General features: G+C 42.2%; 1 protein-coding gene across 1 annotated transcript; it reads right to left on the reverse strand.

The window, feature by feature from the left end:
- Window positions 1-5,280: 5,280 nt before the first annotated feature.
- LOC139382966 (ATP-sensitive inward rectifier potassium channel 1-like) lies at window positions 5,281-12,259 on the reverse strand. The gene is made up of 2 exons (XM_071127245.1): window positions 12,197-12,259; window positions 5,281-6,419 (listed from the first exon to the last, which is right to left on the reverse strand). Exon 2 carries the CDS (start codon window positions 6,400-6,402, stop codon window positions 5,281-5,283), a length of 1,122 nt encoding a protein of 373 aa, XP_070983346.1. The 5' UTR covers window positions 6,403-6,419; window positions 12,197-12,259.
- Between the last annotated feature and the right edge of the window lie 3,681 nt (window positions 12,260-15,940).

Here is a 15,940-nt window from a genome sequence, read left to right on the forward strand (position 1 = left end):
GCTAGAAAGCATGTGCACTCAGAAGCTCTGGTTTACCTCAGGATGGATTGTTTGCAAGATACTGCTTCTCCTCAGAAAGTGCTCTGAAAATATCCCTTCTATCATCCCGTGTCAGGGTGTTCAACAAGACTTTACTGATATATGCAGCTGTAACACAATACAACAGATGTATTTTCAAAGTACTACCCTGAATTTGAAAAACAACAAAGTGAGTACCCACAACACCAAACACCCAAGAGATGGCGTTTGAGAAATGTTACATCTCTCAAATTCACATATGGGGGTCTGGAATCCAGGATTGATAGTCTGTGACATCAAAATTGAAGTTATAAACATATTTTGTTTAATTATATTTGTATCATGAACATTGGTGTAAAACCTTATATTCAGTTAGCCAGTGAGACAGTCATTCTGAAGCACATGAGCCATCTATCAGTAACATTTATCAAGAAGCAACGAGATATTTCATAAATGTATGTCATAGTGAATACACAAAGCTAGGTTGCGCCAGTGGACTCACATTAATAATGCAATCTGTGTGCCATTATTCAAAAGGGCAGCCAAATTTCACTCTTTATTCACTTTCTTTGCCCTATACAAGTCATACAGATATAGGTCCCCTCCTCCATTATCAAATCCTTAAATGCAATTGAAAATGGTGTAAAGTGACAAGCAATTTGCTAAGTTAGTAAAGGTACATTAACGTTACATTAACAAATCGTTTTAGGCAACGTAAATAGCTAACTTTACTTAGCCAGCCACCCAGAATGCAACACACTAACATTAGCAACTGCGTTAGCTACCTTAGAAGCTAGCTAGCTAATGTTAGCTAGCCTGGGTTGGAAACTAGCTAGCTAACTAATGTTAGCTGCAATTTTTGTTAGCTAGCTAGTTTCCAACCCAGGCTAGCTACTGATACCTAACTAGCTACCTAACTTTAACTTAGCATATAAAATGCTCACCGACATGTCGTCCAAATTGTCCAAGTCCTACTTCCTCTTCACTGATCTGTGTTAAAAGTCACCCGTTAGCTAGCTTCTGTTGATTAGTCAATTCAGTGACCTCTTGTGCAATTTAATGTGAGCTAATAGCTAACTAGCTACTGCTAGAAACCCATTGAGGCAGCAATGGTTTAGCTAATGTTAGCTAACGCTAACATGCCTTCTAGTTGACACCCTTTGTTCCCGACTGAATATATCCAGTATCTAACTTTAAAATCACTCTTTGGGTACAGCGAGCACCATCCCCCCTCTCTCTATACTCCCGACACCAGGCTCTGTTAGGCAGGTCATAAATTCCTGGAGGAGATTCTCTCCTCATGGCCAGAGTATAAGAGAGTGAGTTTTCATAAAGAGAACAAAGGAATTTCTTCCACCTCCCAGAACTTGAGAACCGAACAATATTCATGTTCTGGAGAATGTAGAAAAGGTTGGTGACGTAGCCAGCTACGAACTGGTCCGTTTGGTACAATTTTGTGAAACTCACGAGAGACAATACAGCCACATTACCATGGCCCTGTTTATACAAGAGTCTCAGTTATGAGGCTTACATCTAAATATTGTATACAATTAATGAGTAAAGATGAAACTATTTGTGAAATTATGTAATGTGATTTTAGACTGTTTAATGAAGGAAACTCCAATTACCTTTGGAGTTTACCTAAATCAGAGGCCTGCCCGTGAGCGCAGACATTGAGCTGGCATCATGGGACCACCCCTTTCTGCTCCTCCGATTATAACCCCACCTTGGGAATTTAACTTCAGACCATGCTTCTCTCAATGAGACTAATGTGAGGTAAATAATAATTCATCTTTTATTCCAATGACTTTATGGCTGACAGACTACGACAACTTTTTCATGACTGGACTCGTTTTTCAAAGTTCGAACTGGATGGCTGGAAAGCGTAAACCACTGCGCATGTGAGGAGGGGGATTCCCACACCAATGCATATTTTAGCTTTCTTCCCCATTTGTTTAATAAAATGTGTGCAAGATAACACACAATTAATTCATACATGTTTTATAATAGTTACTGGAGGTTGCTTTTTGGCATTGCACTGCTGAATACACATGCTAGCTCACTATCTAGTTTTGCCCCATTAACTTGGTGCATTGTTTGAGAAGTGCAATGAATTGGTGGTGTGTTATTTGCTTTTCATTTGTGACCTCGACTTTGAAGTATCTTTTGGGCTACACCAATAGAGCACATTGCCACAGCCCCTTTTCCACTAACTTTGTGGTACTAACCTTGTCACGTTCTAACCTTAGTTCTTTTATTATGTCTTTGTTTTAGTATGGTCAGGGTGTGAGTTGGGTGGGTTGTCTATGTTCTTTTTCTATTGATTTGGGATTGCTGTGTTCGGCCTACTATGGTTCTCAATCAGAGGCAGCTGTCATTCGTTGTCCCTGATTGAGAATCATACTTAGGGAGCCTGGTTTCACTTTTGAGTTGTGGGTGTTTATTTTCAGTGTTAGTGCCACACAGGACTGTTTCAGTTTGATTACTTCATGTTTATTGTTTTGTTCAGTGTTCATTACTTTATTAAAAAACATGAACACTTACCACGCTGCGTTTTGGTCCTCACCTTTTTCCACCACAGACGATAGCTACAAACCTTGTAGCCTTGTAGCTACCAAACAGAGATCAACAGTCCTACGAATGTGACAATTATGAAACATCCCTTTTTTCTGGTTGCATTAGACCCGAACAGACCCAAATAGCCAAACTTATTGCTTTGTCAGTGCATGGAGATGTTGAGGATGCTCCACAAGAGGCACAGGAGACACTAAGAGATATCACATTGAACAAGGCTAATGTATTGGTGAATTTTGTTTGAGGCTGCTGGACTAGTTTAGTACATTCATGTCACACATTTTTTTGTGCTTGTTTTTTGTCTTTATGTTTCAGAGGACTGGCAGCAACATTGTATCTGTGGTGGAATAATATCAAGCTTAACTTATGGCTGTGATGAGGGACCAGATGAAGCAGATGTTTGAGAGACATTCTGAGACCACGGGACAGTACATGAAGAGGCACTGGCAATGTTTGTTCATTTTGCAAATCCTTTTTCCAGAGTTGCTACTACACTCATACAGAACCACAGCATCTAGGAACTTCTCAGCCCGGTCGAGCTTGAGGAAATAGTACTTTTTAAAGTAGCGTGCAGAGTCAAGAGGTAATTCGAGGGCTCTCACCATGAAATAAAAATGGTTTTACGACATACCCTTGCTCAGAAGCCTGAAACAGTTGTTTTCTGACTCAATTATTCTTGCCATGACAACCGCAGAAGTGCAAGGATGGATTCTTATTTAACCCTTCGTTTACCGGGTAAGTTGCCTGAGAACACATTCTCATTTTCAAGTCACTCCCACCTTTATTTGCTAGGCCCAATGCTTTGAAGTTGATTTTGTGTACAGATGAAATAGAGATATGCAACCCACCTGGATCACATGCTTTAAAAAAAATTGCTGACGGTTTAATATTCATTGGGAAATATAGATCCTAAATATGGATCTAAGCTAGCTGAAATTAAACTTCTTGCCATTGCTAAATCAAGTGACCTTTCTTTGCTTTGTATGAAAGTGATAATGCCCTCGAAGCCGGTGTTTGGAGGATATATTGGCACGGTTTACCAATGTAACAACACCCGTGGCAATATATCCTCCAAACAATTCTCTGGCATTATCACTTAACCATGCTTGAGTTGATAGAGTTTACCCAGATACTTTTTGCTCTAGTGATTTTGCTTCAAACCATTTCAAGATTCAAGTTATTAATCAAGCAGCATTTGAAAAATTTCAAGCAGATTTTTATTGATAATGTAACACTCAAGCAACATTATTTACTTCACCTTCCCACACAAATGAAGTATTTGTGTCCCATGGTAAGCCACATGTGCAAGAGATTTGAATCAAAGCACTTTATTTTTAAGCAATGGACTTCCAAAATCTAAGATTTAAAAAATGTTAGCAAATCACTGGTGAAGCATAATCAGCTGTTTGAATGCAGTCAAACGGTGAATGGCTCACAACATCCCATTTTTACACATGAAAGAGAATTGGGACCCCCCTCTGAGGGGAGAAATGTACAATATGATCAGGCAAAAGATATAGTTCTGTGGTATTGACAAATTATGACATGTTGTGTCAGTGAAGTGGCTTGTTCTAAATGGGAATAAATATACAAGTCAAAAGTCTTTGATCGTTACCAACGTGAATGACAATGTTCCAGAATTTAACAAACTCTTCCTACTATTTCTTTGATTATCAGCCTTATGACACCTTGGGTCTGAGTAGGGATTTGTTAGCATATGAAGTTGCTGTACCTAACCTTGCCCATGCCCCAAAGTTGGTATATAAGGAAAGGCTTATAGATTTTACATCCTACTACTCACTCACTTTCAAAAGCAGCATGTGTGCTCCAATGAAGCATTATCTTGGGGATGTACTTGCACGTCACAGTTATAATGAATAGGTGTTCTAATGTTGTCTAGCATTAGCTCAGATGGCAGGTTTGGGGCTTCGTTTCCCACTGGGGGAATTCACATAATGTACTGTAAGTTGCTTTGCATAAAAGTGTCTGCTGTGGCATATTGAAAAAAGCAGTTTGAGTCATATCTGGATTGTAAATGTTTTTAATACAAATATGAATTTTATAGTCTCTTCAAGTGTGATATCTTCAAATTCTTGTCATCAGTAGATTCCAGCTTCAAAAAGCTGTTCCCTCAAGAATGTGTCATTTAACTTGTGGTAAGACAACTCAATACATATTTTCCTAAAACAAGCTAAATAGTCTAACACAGTTAGCACTTGATAAGTAAATCATTCATAAAATAGGATAATATGATTTTTATTTGTACATTTTACCTCCTTTTTCTCCCCAATTTCATGGTATCCAATTGTTAGTAATTACTATCTTGTCTCATTGCTACAACTCCCGTACGGGCTCGGGAGAGATGAAGGTTGAAAGCCATGCGTCCTCCGAAACACAACCCAACCAAGCCGCACTGCTTCTTAACACAGCGCGCATCCAACCCAGAAGTCAGCCACACCAATGTGTTGGAGGAAACACCGCGCAACCTTGGTTGGCGTGCACTGTGCCTGGCCCACCACAGGAGTCGCTGGTGCGCGATGAGACAAGGATTTGTAATCAGATTTGTAATTTTTGCAATGTTAAACTAAAAATAGCTATTCTATAGGCACAGCCGAAGAACCATTTAGCATCCATTTTTCTAAGCGTGTACAACCTATAACTGTCTTCTATTCCTCAGGCCACATAAGCTCACAACTTGGTCATATTAGGTTGTTCTAAGTTATCATTTGCTTCAAATTCCCAGTTGTCGATTCCGTTAATGGAGTGGAGGTGGTGTCCCTTCATGTTGTGGAAGCAGTAGGAACAATGTGCAGTGGCCACGGGCACCACTTTGGAGAAGTTGGAGAAGTTCACTCTGTACTTGCCCTCTTTACTGCGGGAGATGATTGGCAGGAAGCTGTAACCCCACATGATCTCCTGAGGGATGAAGGAGGTCCTGACCTGGCAGGCTGAGCTGGTGGTCTCGGCTGTGCCGTCCAGAAAGACCACCAGCTCAAACTCGTGCTTATGGAGTGTGTCCACTGCCATCTCAAAAAAAGGGCTAGCCTTGTCAATCACATGGTAGAGTGTGAGAGGGCACACAAAGAAGAGGTTGTCCTTCCCAGCATCCACCATGAACTCAATGTTCACCTGATCCATGATGATTGTCTCCCCATTGGGTTTGATGGTTGTCCTCAACAACTTGCCATAAATCTGGCTCCCGATCATCAGGGTCTTGCGTAAGTTGGCCACTCTTATCATGAGGCAAAGGAAGTCCTTCTTAGGACAGATGACAGCTGTCTGACTGAATGTGATGGTCTTGGCCCTTTTCTTAGGGATGGAGATCTTGGCCAGGATGATTCCACACAAGAAACAGTTGATGATGGAACCTATGAGAAACTGGGTAATGATGAGGGTTACAGCACCAGAACAGTGAGGGGTGATGACGCGTACACCATACCCGATGCTGGTCTGGGTCTCCATGGAGAAGAGGAATGCTGTAATGAGATCGGAAACATTTTCCACACAGTACTTGTGGCCTTTTGGGGGGTTCTGCCAGGTCAGGTCCCCGTTGCTCCGGGCGATCCAGAACCACAGTAGTCCGAAGATGAACCAGCTCAGGTTGAACGAGACGGTGAAGAAGAAGAGGACAAAGCACCAGCGGAACTCCACGAAGGTCGTCCAGAAGTCCACGAGGAAGGCAAACTGGTTGCCGCATTTCACGTTACCAAATTCAATGTTGCATTGGCCATATTTGGTCACCAGCCGGGTTCGGCGGATTCTTCGCTCCACCAGGTGGTCCTGGATGCGCTTCCTGATGCCAAACATCATTTTCTAGGTCCTGTCTTCTGTTAGAGATAATAAGAATATGTTTGTGAAATAGTTCATACTTTAACTAATTGGGTTAAACTGACCTTCATTTTCATCAAAATATCCTTATATGAAACAACTCACAAGCACAAACACCTCAGTCAGTCTATGATCAATGGAAGGACTTCACATACCTTCCCCAACCACGTTTCTCTACTTACTAGCAGTTGCTGTGCACCACTTGCACATTTTAATATGCACTTACATTTTGTAATCCTGGGCACATGCCATAGTTAAGACCCAGATGATTTTAACGTTATCCATTAGCCTTTTACTATGTTTAAATCAGTGATTTTGACTGTAAAAATACTATTTTCTTATTTTAGGGGGAATTGGTATAATATCTTAACAAATATGTAATATCAATAGGTTTGTTTAGTTTGGTGTCTCTTGCACAATGGTTTATGTGCGTTTTGCTGAATACAATGCTAGACCTGGTTTACTGGAGTTGAGGTGCAGGGGTAGACCTGTTTTACAGTTTATGGATATTTAGGCTTTGGCACATGTAGACCTGGCTTAGTTGGCTAATTGAGTTCAAGAACAGGTGCAGACTTTGGTATGTAAATTGGAGCTGAAGTATAGGTGAAGACCTGGTTTGTAAAAAAATATTGGGGCTGAAATGCAGAAGAACAGCAATTGTTCTAACAATTATGGCTTGCATGTAGCGGAAGACCGGTCAAAGGTCACAGGACTAAGATATGCAAATAACAGGGTTGGAATGTGCAGCGAATAGGTGGATATAGGTTACTGTTGGTGTCTTGGAGAATATAGGCGAAGTAACAAATAGTGCATTTAGCATCAGGATATGGGTGTATGGGTACTTGATTGTATACATATTAGGGTTTAAGTGTGTGGGTAAGTGGGCTGAGGTATTTACTGTACACAACATGACCAAAAGTATGTGGACACCTGCTCGTTGAACATCTCATTCCAAAATCATGGGCATTAATAGGGAGTTGGTCCACCCTTTGCTGCTATAACAGCCTCCACTCTTCTGGGAAGGCTTTCCACTAGATATTTTAACATTGCTGCAGGGACTTGCTTCCATTCAGCCACAAGAGCATTAGTGAGGTCAGGCACAGATGTTGGGTGATTAAGCCTGGCTCGCAGTCGGCGTTCCAATTCATCCCAAAGGTGTTCAATGGGGTTCAGGTCAGGGCTCTGTGCAGGCCAGCCAAGTTCTTCCACACCGATCTCGACAAACCATTTCTGTATGGACCTTGCTTTGTGGTCGAGGCCATTGTCATGCTGAAACAGGAAGGGCCTTCCCCAAACTGTTACAACAAATTAGGAAGCACGTAATCATCTAGAATGTCATTATATGCTGTAGCATTAACATTTCCCTTCACTGGAATTAAGGAGCCTAGCCCGAACCATGAAAAATAGCCCCAGACCATTATTCCTCCATAACCAAACTTTACAGATGGCATTATGCATTGAGGCAGGGAGCATTCTCCTGGCATCTGCCAAATCCAGTTTCGAACGTCGGACTGCCAGATTGTGAAACGTGATTCATCACTCCAGAGAACGTAATTCCACTGCTCCAGAGTCCAATGGCGGCGAGCTTTACACCACTGATCTTAGGCTTGCTTGGCCATGGAAATCCATTTTATGAAGCTCCGGACAAACAGCTGATGTTGCTTCCAGAGGCAGTTTGGATCTCGGCAGTGAGTGTTGCAAACAAGGACTAATTATTTTTACACACTATGTGCTTCATCACTCGGTGGTCCTGTTCTGTGAGCTTGTGTTGCCTATCACTTTGCAGCTGGGCCGCTGTTAATCCTAGATGTTTCCACTTCACAATAACAGCAATTACAGTTGACCGAGGCAGCTCTAGCGGGGAAGAAATTGGATTAACTGACTTGTTGGAAAGGTGGCATCCTATGACGGTCCCATGTTGAAAGTCACTGTGCTCTTCAGTAAGGTCATTCTACTGCCATTGTTAGTCTATGGAAATTACATGGCTGTGTGCTCGATTTGATACACCTGTCAGCAACGGGTGTGGCTGAAATAGCCGAATCCACTTTGCAGGGGTGTCCACATACTTTTGTATATACTGTATAGTGCAGTTATTTGGGCTGAGGAATAGAGGTACATATAGGCAGAGCTGTGACTAAGAATAAAACATATATTTGTACATACTTTTCAATATAAAAGATAAATATGGATTATGTTAGGGTTACTAATGGCATTTGATTTGCATAGTGGCATGCATGTCTGGGAACAATCTGGGAACAAACAGGTTAGTTAAGGCCTAAAATCATTCCAAAAATAAAGTTATTGTTGAAATATATCACTCCACTAGCCAAAATCAGTCAGATAACCATAACCTACCTAAAAGCATCCTCATCTAGCCTACTACAACCACATATAGTGGCTTGCAAAAGTATTCACCCCACTTGGCATTTTGCCTATTTTGTTGCCTTACAACCTGGAATTAAAATGTATTTGTTGTGGGGTTGTCATTTGTAAATCATTTGATTTACACAACATGCCTACCACTTTGAAAATGCAAAATATTTTTTATTGTGAAACAAACTGAAAACTTGAGCGTGCATAATTATTCACCTCCCCAAAGTCAATACTTTGTAGAGCCATCTTTTGCAGTAATTACAGCTGCAAGTCTCTTGGGGTATGTCTCTATAAGCTTGGCACATCTAGCCACTGGGATTTTTGCCCATTCTTCAAGACAAAACTGCTCCAGCTCCTTCAAATTGGACGGGTTCCGCTGGTGAACAACAATCTTTAAGTTATACCACAGATTCTCAATTGGATTGAGGTCTGGGCTTTGAATAGGCCATTCCAAGATATTTAAATGTTTCCCCTTAAACCACTCAAGTGTTGCTTTAGCAGTATGCTTAGGGTCATTGTCCTGCTGGAAGGTGAACCTCTGTCCCAGTCTCAAATCTCTGGAAGAATGAAACAGGTTTCCCTCAAGAATTTCCCTGTATTTAGCATCATCCATCATTCCTTCAAATCTGACCAGTTTCCCAGTCCCTGCCAATGTAAAACATCCCCAGAGCATGATGCTCCCACCACCATGCTTCACTTTAGGGATGGTTTTCTCGGGGTGATGAGAGGTGTTGAGTTTGCACCAGACATAGCGTTTTCCTTGATGGACAAAAAGCTCAATATTGGTCTCATCTGACCAGAGTACATTCCTCCATATGTTTGGGGAGTTTCCCACATGCCCTTTGGCAAACACCAAACGTGTTTGCTTATTCTTTTATTTAAGAAATTGCTTTTTTTCTGGCCACTCTTAAAGTGGTCCTATGGACAGATACTCCAATCTCCGCTGTGGAGTTTTGCAGCTCCTTCGGGGTTATCTTTGGTCTTTTTGTTGCCTCTCTGATTAATGCCCTCCTTGCCTGGTCCTTGAGTATTGGTGTGCGGCCCTCTCTTGGCAGGTTTGATTTTGGTGCCATATTCATTAAATTTTTTTAAAATGGATTTAATGGTGCTCAGTGAGATGTTCAAAGTTTCAGATATTTTTTTATTTTTATTTTTTTATTACCCAACCCTGATCTGTACTTCTCTACAACTTTATCCCTGACCTGTTTCGAGAGCTCCTTGGTCTTCATGGTGTCGCTTGCTTGGTGGTGCCCCTTGCTTAGTGGTGTTCCAGAGTCTGGGGCCTTTCAGAACAGGTGTATGTATACTGAGATCATGTGACAGATCATGTGACATGACATGACTGGTTGTAGATTGCACACAGGTGCGCTTTATTTAACTAATTTTGTGACTTCTGAAGGTAATTGGTTGCCCCAGATCTTATTTAGGGGCTTCATAGCAAAATGGGTGAATACATACGCACATACCACTTCTTTGTTTTCTATTTTTTTTAAATTGTTTTAAACAAGCTATTATTTTGCGATTATTTCACTTCACCAATTTCGTGAATTCGTGATGTCCATTTGTTACGTTTTTCTTGTCGAAGGAGAGGAGGACCAAAATGCAGCGTGGTAATTTTGATACATGTTTAATAAACAAATAAACACGAACAATACAAAACAAGAAACATACTGCGAAAACCGAAACAGCCTATACTGGTGCAAACTAACACAGAGACAGGAACAATCACCCACGAAACACTCAAAGAGTATGGCTGCCTAAATATGGTTCCCAATCAGAGACAACGATAAACACCTGCCTCTGATTGAGAACCACTGCAGACAGCCATAGACTATTCTAGATAACCCTACTATATCACAATCCCAACACCTACAAAAAAAAACAAGACAAAACACACCACATAATAAACCCATGTCACACCCTGGCCTGACCAAAATAATAAAGAAAACACAAAATACTTAGACCAGGGCGTGACACCATTACATGAAATTCAAATAAAAATCAATTTCAATTACAGGTTGTAATGCAACAAATAGGAAAAATGCCAATGGGGGATGAATACTTTTGCAAGGCAACCTGTAGCTGCATATAGGGCGGCAGGTAGCCTAGCAGTTAAGAGTGTTGAGCCAGAAACCAAAAGATTGCTGGGTCGAATCCCTGAGCTGACTGTGAAAAATCTGTTGATGTTCCCCTATATTGTACTTGCTCCTGTAACTCACTCTGGATAAGAGTATCTGCTAAATTACTAAAATGTTAATTATATAAAACTGTCATAGTAACCACTGGTAAGGTAAACTCTTTGATGGATGGTCCCTGGCAAGAAAATGTTCTCTGAATAAATGTGGCCTGTGTTGCTGCCAAGCTATGCCAAATAGTTGGATGGTGGTGTGACTGTTAAGTACTGAATGACCAGTGCATTAAGCTTTGTTCCTACGCTCAAAGCTATGAAATGTCCTTTATTTCATAAACCGAAATCCGATAGTCACACACGGTTCTTTGTTGAGAAGCTTTGGATCTCACAAAGCCTTTCACACGTAATCATGATTACCCCCCCAATTGTTACTGTAAGGTGATATAATGAATGCCAAGATCATTTGAGATGTACTTTGATACAATGCTTGGCTGATGCTTTTCAATAATATACTTTTGAAATAGAGCGATAATTTTATTAGTATTGTGTGGTTCAGTTGTCATTGTCGCTAATAACTCTTCAACAAGTAATGATTTGCCCAGGAAAACGTTATAATCATTTATTTAAAGGTTGTGCAATCAATGCCAAGGGGAGCCATTTCCACCCTTGTAATCATCCGTTTGTGATTAAATGCAATGTTATTCACATTTTGATCTTTCAGCCAATTAAATAATTAACTCAATATTTACACTGATAAATGTAGGCACATGTTGTATGATTTACTTCTACGATGAGAGTTCAGAAAGTCAGCTACTTCTTTTCCCCATTTGGGGAGAGACCGTCCCGACTGTAAATTTCTCATATAACAATAACAATGAAAAAATTGCCCTCTCAAGACCAAATCCTCAACAATATTCAAGACCACAAACTAACCCCACTACACACCCACCTGTATACAAAGTTTGTAGTGGGGTCAGATCAGTCATATAACATACAATAACATACAATATGTTTACCGGCAGACATGCCACTCTTCACTCATAGGGTTTTTGTAAACAAGAACGTTAGCGGGAATGTTAATAAAAAAATATATGCGGTTAAGGGAGAGTAGCCATAACGGCAAGCTCACCTTAGCCTCAAAGGGCGTACATATCAACATAATGGACGTCATTATTACACTGTTATTGTAATGGGAGAATCCAAAGCAAAGTTTTCCCTCACTGGATGATAATGGTCCAACTAAGATGATGTACTCACTCAAGCGGAGCTTACCTGTCAGTGTGTAAACTGTGGAAATCCAAAATTGTGTTGCACATTGGTTGCCCTCTGTCGCTGTCTCTCTCAGCCTGGTCTCTGGTGTGTCCTGTACTTAGTGTTCTGACACTTTCGCAGTGCTACACCTGTGTGCTTTTATAAACCCTTGTACTGGTGGGACTGGAATCACTTCAGGTGATGTTGACACGCACACAAACATGAAGTACCTGTACCGCCCTCCAGCAGCTGTTGAGTGGGTATGAGTTTACCCCACACAGCGCAGGTACCCAGGGCCAGCCTGAATACCCTGTGTTACACCACCAATGTCTGCACACACACACGCACGCACACACGCACATGCACGCACACACACATACATACATACACACACGCACGCACGCACGCGCACAGGCACACACACCACACACATGCTTGTATTTAATGTTGAAGGGGTAAATAAAGATGTTATACATTCATGCTACACACACATCAAATCATCACACATCAAACTTTATTTGTCACATGCGCCGAATACAAGTGTAGACTTTACCGTGAAATACTTACTTACAAGCCCTTAACCAACAGTGCAGTTCAAGAAAAGTTAAGAACATATTTACCAAGTAGACTAAAATTAAAAGTAATAATAAAAAGTAACAATAAGAATAACAATAACGAGGCTATATACAGGGGCACGGGTACCGAGTCAGTGTGCAGGGGTACAGGTTAGTTGAGGTAATTTGTACATGTAGGTAGGGGTGAAGTGACTATACATAGATAATAAACAGAGAGTAGCAGCAGTGTACAAAAAGGGAGGGGGTCAATGTAAATTGTCCAGTGGCGATTTTATTAATTGTTCAGCAGTCTTATGGCTTGGGGGTAGAAGCTGTTGAGGAGCCTTTTGGTCCTAGACTTGGCGTCCGGTACCACTTGCCGTATGGTAGCAGAGAAAACAATTTATAACTTGGGTGACTGGAGTCTCTGACAATTTTATGGGATGTCCTCTGACACCGCCTATTGTATAGGTCCTGGATGACAGCAAGCTTGGCCCCAGTGATGTACTGGGCCATTCGTACTACCCTCTGTATCGCCTTATGGTCAGATGCCAAGCAGTTGCCATACCAGTCGGTGATGCAACCGGTCAGGATGCTCTCGATGGTGCAGCTGTATAACCTTTTGAGGATCTGGGGACCCATGCCAATGTTCTCCTGAGGGGGAAAAGTTTTTGTTGTACCCTCTTTACGACTGTTTTGGTATGTTTGGACAATGATAGTTCATTGGTGATGTGGACGTCAAGGAACTTGAAACTGTCGACCCGCTCCACTGCAGCCCCGGCGATGTTAATGGGGGCCTGTTCGGCCCGCCTTTTCTGCCAGTTCTCTGACCTCCTCTCTATAGGCTGTCTCATCATTGTTGGTGATCAGGCCTACCACCATTGTGTCTTCAGCAAACTTAATGATGGTGTTGGAGTCGTGTTTGGCCGAGCAGTCGTGGGTGAACAGGGAATACAGGAGGGGACTACTACTATCACACCCCTGACGGGCCCCAGTGTTAAGGATCAGCGTGGCAGACGTGTTGTTGCCTACTCTTACCATCTGGGGGAGCCCCGTCAGGAGTCCAGGATCCAGTTGCACAGGGAGGTGTTTAGTCCCAGAGTCCTTAGCTTAGTGATAAGCTTCGTGGGCACTATGGTGTTGAACACTGAGCTGTAGTCAATGAACATTATTCTCACATAGGTGTCCCTTTTGTCCAGGTGAGAAAGGACAGTGTGGAGTGCGTGGATTTGTGGATCTGTTGGGGCGGTATGCGAATTGTAGTGGGTCTAGGGTTTCCTGGAGGATACTGTTGATGTGAGCCATGACCAGCCTTTCAAAGCACTTCATGGCCACCGACGTGAGTGCAACAGGGTGGTAATCATTTAGGCAGGTTACCTTCACTTCCTTGGGCACAGGGACTATGGTGGTCTGCATGAAACATGTCGGTTTTACAGTCACAGTCAGGGAGAGGTTGAAAATGTCATTGAAGACATTTGACAGTTGATCCTTGCATGCTTTAAGTACACATCCTTGTAATCTGTCTGGCCCAGCTGCTTTGTGAATGTTGACCTGTTTAAAGGTTTTGTTCACATCGGCAAGTCTGTGCTAGCAAAACAATCCTGTAGTGTAGCATCCGCATCATCTGACCACTTCCGTATTGAGCGAGTCACTGGTACTTCCTGCTTTAGTTTTTGCTTGCTAGCAGGAATCAGGAGGATAAAATTATGGTCAGATTTGCCAAATGGAGGGTGGGGGAGAGCTTTGTATGCATCTCAGTGTGTGGAGTAAAGGTCGTCTGGAATTTTTTTTTCCTCTGGTTGCACATGTGACATGCTGTTAAAAATTTGGTAAAACTTATAAAATTTGCCTGCATTAATGTCCCTGGCCACTAGGAGCACCGCTTCAATTTCTTCTTTGCTTATGGCCTTATAGAGTTAGTTGAGAGTGGTCTTAGTGCCAGCTTCGTTCTGTGGTGGTAAATAGATGGCTACGAATAATATAGATGAGAACTCTAGATAGATAGTGTGGTCTACAGCTTATCATAATGTGATCTACCTCAGGTGAGCAATACCTTGAGACTTCTTTAGTATTAGACATCGCGCACCAGCTGTTATTGACAAATAGACACACACCCCACCCCTTGTCTTACCAGAGTTAGCTTCTCTGTTCTGCCGGTGCATGGAAAATGATGCTAGCTCTATATTATCCGTATCGTTGTTCAGTCACGTCTTGGTGAAACATAAGATGTTACAGTTTTTGATGTCCCGTTGGTAGGATAATCTTAATTGTAGGTCATCCATTTTATTTTCCAATGATTGCACGGTAGTAAGAATAATGGATGGCAATGGGAGTTTACTCGCTCACAGAGGGATTCTCAGAAGGCTGCCCGATCTGCGGCCCCTTTTCCTGTCTTTTCTTCACGCAGTAGATGTGGATCTGGGCATGTTCCAGTGAAAGCAGGACATCATTCTCGCCGGACTCGTTAAAGGAAAAGGTTTCTTCCAATCCGCGGTGAGTAATCACTGTTCTCATGTCCAGAAGTTATATTCAGTCATAAGAGACGGTAGCAGCAACATTATGTAACATTATGTCACAACTGCTTGTCACGTATTCTCCTGCTCCCCCCGCCCTCTGGTGCTCGACGTTGCCGGTCTATTAACCACCGGTCCTGGCAACCCATCATTACACACACCTGGAAACCATCATTATGCACACCTGCACCTCATCATTAGACACACCTGAACTTCATCACTTCCCTGATTACTCCCCCTTTATCTAGCACTGCGTGGTTATAACCCATAAGGCTGTGTTCATGTTCAGATGCTACTCCTGTTCGTGTAGTCACTCTATGTTCGTTCTTATAAAACTCAAAGACAGCACCTGCTTCTTGACTCCCTGCATCTTTGTTACAGAATACTGCCTCATTAAATGGAAGCTGCAGTCAACTGAGACATCTCCCAGATGGTCGCCGAGCAGGAAGACCTACTTCGCCAACACCACGACCAGCTGGAGCAACTGGGGGGTGAGCACCTACTCCAACTACGGCAGGATGGCCAGACCGCTGCGGAGCACACACGCACCTTCCATACAGTGGCAGCATCCAGTAGAGGGAATGAGCCAGAGCTCCACACCTTATTCAGAAGAGGATTGCGCAAAGAGGTCCAGATGGAGTTGGCATGCTGAGACGACATCATCTCCTTGGACCCACTCATCTCAATGGTCATCCATC

The sequence above is a fragment of the Oncorhynchus clarkii genome, chromosome 24 (assembly GCF_045791955.1).
Source record: "Oncorhynchus clarkii lewisi isolate Uvic-CL-2024 chromosome 24, UVic_Ocla_1.0, whole genome shotgun sequence".
NCBI classification, from domain to species: Eukaryota; Metazoa; Chordata; class Actinopteri; order Salmoniformes; family Salmonidae; genus Oncorhynchus; species Oncorhynchus clarkii.

Bases quoted from the DNA above. Each gene is read 5' to 3' on its own strand.
- LOC139382966 (XM_071127245.1), bottom strand. From the start codon at position 6,402: ATGATGTTTGGCATCAGGAAGCGCATCCAGGACCACCTGGTGGAGCGA.